The sequence below is a fragment of the Agrilus planipennis genome, unplaced genomic scaffold (genome assembly GCF_000699045.2).
Source record: "Agrilus planipennis isolate EAB-ADULT unplaced genomic scaffold, Apla_2.0 scaffold1, whole genome shotgun sequence".
Taxonomy (NCBI): domain Eukaryota; kingdom Metazoa; phylum Arthropoda; class Insecta; order Coleoptera; family Buprestidae; genus Agrilus; species Agrilus planipennis.
This window is the reverse complement of record NW_020442466.1, coordinates 4,370,566-4,373,925: the sequence shown is the minus strand read 5'-3', so window position 1 is coordinate 4,373,925 and position 3,360 is coordinate 4,370,566. Positions and strand designations below refer to the sequence as shown.

At 29.0% G+C, this 3,360-nt stretch overlaps 2 protein-coding genes across 3 annotated transcripts in view; both read right to left on the bottom strand.

Moving 5' to 3' along the window:
- The window catches only part of LOC108733090 (myosin-IB), a 22,053-nt gene that overhangs the window by 16,931 nt on the left and 1,762 nt on the right, over nt 1-3,360 (bottom strand). The window contains exons 2-5 of one of the 2 annotated variants that reach the window (XM_025981193.1): nt 3,116-3,278; nt 2,773-2,888; nt 2,623-2,693; nt 2,081-2,289 (exon numbers count right to left, since the gene is read on the bottom strand). In XM_025981193.1, coding sequence (XP_025836978.1) covers nt 2,081-2,289; nt 2,623-2,693; nt 2,773-2,888; nt 3,116-3,241 — 522 coding nt within the window. In that variant the 5' untranslated portion in view covers nt 3,242-3,278. The remainder of the gene's footprint in view (nt 1-2,080; nt 2,290-2,622; nt 2,694-2,772; nt 2,889-3,115; nt 3,279-3,360) is intronic. The other variant, XM_025981194.1, reaches the window with a different exon arrangement.
- On the bottom strand, nt 23-608 carry LOC112906649 (myosin-IB-like). Its single transcript, XM_025981197.1, has 2 exons — nt 390-608; nt 23-162 (listed from the first exon to the last, which is right to left on the bottom strand). The coding sequence occupies exons 1-2, from the start codon at nt 513-515 to the stop codon at nt 43-45; spliced, it is 246 nt and encodes an 81-aa protein (XP_025836982.1). The 5' UTR covers nt 516-608; the 3' UTR covers nt 23-42.

Below are 3,360 nucleotides of genomic sequence, written 5' to 3'. Positions count from 1 at the left end.
ATTAAGTTAATAAAATTAATAAACAATTTTATTCATAAATACTTACATGTGAGGCGATGTCTCGAAGAAGTTCCTATTTTCGTATTCTTTAATGTATTCCGAAGTATAAATATTCAGATCCTTGTAAGGATTAACTGATACTAGTACAGGCCCTATATAAGTCTAAAGTGATAAAAAAAATCGTAATAATATTTATTAGAATAAACATTCGGGCATTTTAGTAATCCTTAATTAATTTAATTGATTTTTAAAATATCTGTACCTACTCAAATGAATTATTTCAGGATTACATAATCAATCTAATCTTAAATTGTATTACGTCAAGATATAATAATGTCAGGTACTACAATGACAAAAAAATAGTAACGATAGTATTATCGATTACTCACATAAATTAAATGTTCTTTGAAACGTCTTTCTAAATTATTAACAAACGCTTCTTCACTAAGATAGTCTTCCAAGAGGACAGCGTCCTGCACCCCAACCCTATCTCGATCGTGAAGTCCCCCTTCCATGACGATGTCTTCTTATCACTGGAATAAATTTCTGTTTCTGCATGAACAGTTAATTAAAAATTAATCAATTAATTAATCAACGAAAGAACAAAGTAAATATTAGATTACGTAAGTTTGCCTTTGTATATAAATATTGTATTACAAATTACTTTTTACCCTGAAAATGTTTCGAAATGGCACACAGATTCTTTATAATTTCAAAGACAAACAATTCTTTTTCGTATCAGTGTTTGTCAGGGCCTCGTTATGTGCTTATCGGCATTTGTGTGATAAAAATTTGTTGGATTTGGAATAAGTCAAAGACCAACGTGTATTTTTAGATTTGACTACAATAGCTAATCATTTCATTGTATTATCATCTTTAGAAGCACAAAACAGGCAAAATGGGTTAGATTAAAGTATTTTGACAAAATGAGTAAATGAGCTGATAGTTTTATTAGGTACCGAAAGTTATCGTTTATTGTTTTGTATGTAACAGAAAAAATTCTTTAATAATATGAAGAAAATACTGAAAGGAATACTTATTATAGAGCAAAGAACAGGTTTTTATTTAATAAATACATATGAAGATTGGAAGTACTTTGGCGGTTGTTATAGAACAAACAGAATAGCTCAAAACCCCAACGCCAAAACACGACACTGTAGTTGTCCGAAGCACTTTTCTTCCTTCTTCAGGGACTGAAGTAAACTAGTTTACCTGAAGAAGGTAACTTTGTTACCGAAAAGTGCTTCGGACAACTACAGTGTCGTGTTTTGGCGTTGGAGTTTTGAGCTATTCTGTTTGTTCTATTTAATAAATACTAAATTCCCTTCTTTCTTTTATAAGACTGCAATTGAAAGACCAAAAACCTTTAGATACAATTAAATGTTATAGGTACTTTTTATTCTTCAAGGAATTTACAAACAATATGTCCTTGCACAGATATTTCATTTAAGTTTTTCCGCAAATGCTTAAATATTTTATCATTCTAGCGAATACGTTATGCATAACTGATAAGACGTAAATCTCTAACATTATCAATGTATAATAATGTAAAAATGATAACGGTTTCAATAGGAACAGGTGCATTTAATATAAAATGCAAATTTGCGGAAACTTGATAGATGTAAAATCCTACACTCAAAAAAGCAAGTGCTTAATAACTAATAAATCAATTACTTTATCAACCCTTTTCTACGTTAAAATACGTAGAAAGTCACCAAAATTTTAATGCTAAAAGTCAACTTCCTATAAAAATACTTTGAAGAAAAACTAAAAGTAACACAAGTAGTTTGTGTTTTGTATTCTAAGCCTTTTTACTGTAAAAATAAGTACAAAAGGATATGAAATGTTAACTGTACATTAACCCTTTTAAAATGTGGGTAAAACACTACGTAAATTTAAATAGAGAAAGCTAATTTGTAATAGCAATAATAACAAAAAAGCTACATCAAAAAAAAAACAAATTAAATGTAACACGTGTGAAGTGGGCGAAACACGTGTCCGCTCATATAAAATTTATTTGTGGTAATTAGGGGTGAGTATTCCTTTTAATTTTTTAATAAAAAAATGTTTCTATTGGTACCTGAAAATCAAACTGTATGTCCATGTACTTTCCGAACCGACTAGAGTTGTCATTTCTGTTAGTTTTCGCATTACCAAAAGCTTCTAATACAGGATTGGACTGCAGCAATTTTTCCTTAACTTTTTCAACAACTCCTCTGTGTTCTGTAACTGCTGCTATATACTGAAGAATCTTCTTGGACGCCTCAGTTTTACCAGCACCAGATTCTCCTACAATTATTGCAATCCTATTTTGTTTTTTTTTATATTGTCAATAAAATAATTATTTTTAGTATGTGTTCTTATTTTTCTTGTAAAGTAAAGGGAACACTTGAAATTATATACTAGGAAAGGTAATTGCTGCTATATTGAGGTATTACTCAATTCATGAACTATTTCTGATTAAAGTAATTCTTTTTTCATTTATTTTTCCAGATATATATACGTTATCATACTACACAAACAACGATTAAATACTATAAAAGTAAAAAAGTCAGCAAGGTTGAATTCAGCATTGTAAATTAACGATAAACTAAATTTTTTATGATATTCTAAGTCACACACCTGAAATCAGAATACATTGTTCCCTGAATTCTTGCTTTAAGGACCTGTAAGCGTTATCAGTAATGGCAAATCTACAAAAGGAAATTATAATTGATTACAATTAAATTAAGTTAATAAAATTAATAAACAATTTTATTCATAAATACTTACATGTGAGGCGATGTCTCGAAGAAGTTCCTATTTTCGTATTCTTTAATGTATTCCGAAGTATAAATATTCAGATCCTTGTAAGGATTAACTGATACTAGTACAGGCCCTATATAAGTCTAAAGTGATAAAAAAAATCGTAATAATATTTATTAGAATAAACATTCGGGCATTTTAGTAATCCTTAATTAATTTAATTGATTTTTAAAATATCTGTACCTACTCAAATGAATTATTTCAGGATTACATAATCAATCTAATCTTAAATTGTATTACGTCAAGATATAATAATGTCAGGTACTACAATGACAAAAAAATAGTAACGATAGTATTATCGATTACTCACATAAATTAAATGTTCTTTGAAACGTCTTTCTAAATTATTAACAAACGCTTCTTCACTAAGATAGTCTTCCAAGAGGACAGCGTCCTGCACCCCAACCCTATCTCGATCGTGAAGTCCCCCTTCCATGACGATGTCTTCTTATCACTGGAATAAATTTCTGTTTCTGCATGAACAGTTAATTAAAAATTAATCAATTAATTAATCAACGAAAGAACAAAGTAAATATTAGATTACGTAAGTTTGCC

What these genes read in the sequence shown, in the direction of transcription:
- LOC112906649 (XM_025981197.1), bottom strand. Translation starts at nt 515, where the DNA reads ATGGAAGGGGGACTTCACGATCGAGATAGGGTTGGGGTGCAGGACGCT. An exon ending in TCAAAGAACATTTAATTTAT is followed by an intron (nt 163 to 389) that starts GTGAGTAATCGA and finishes TTATCACTTTAG; the next exon opens with ACTTATATAGGGCCTGTACT.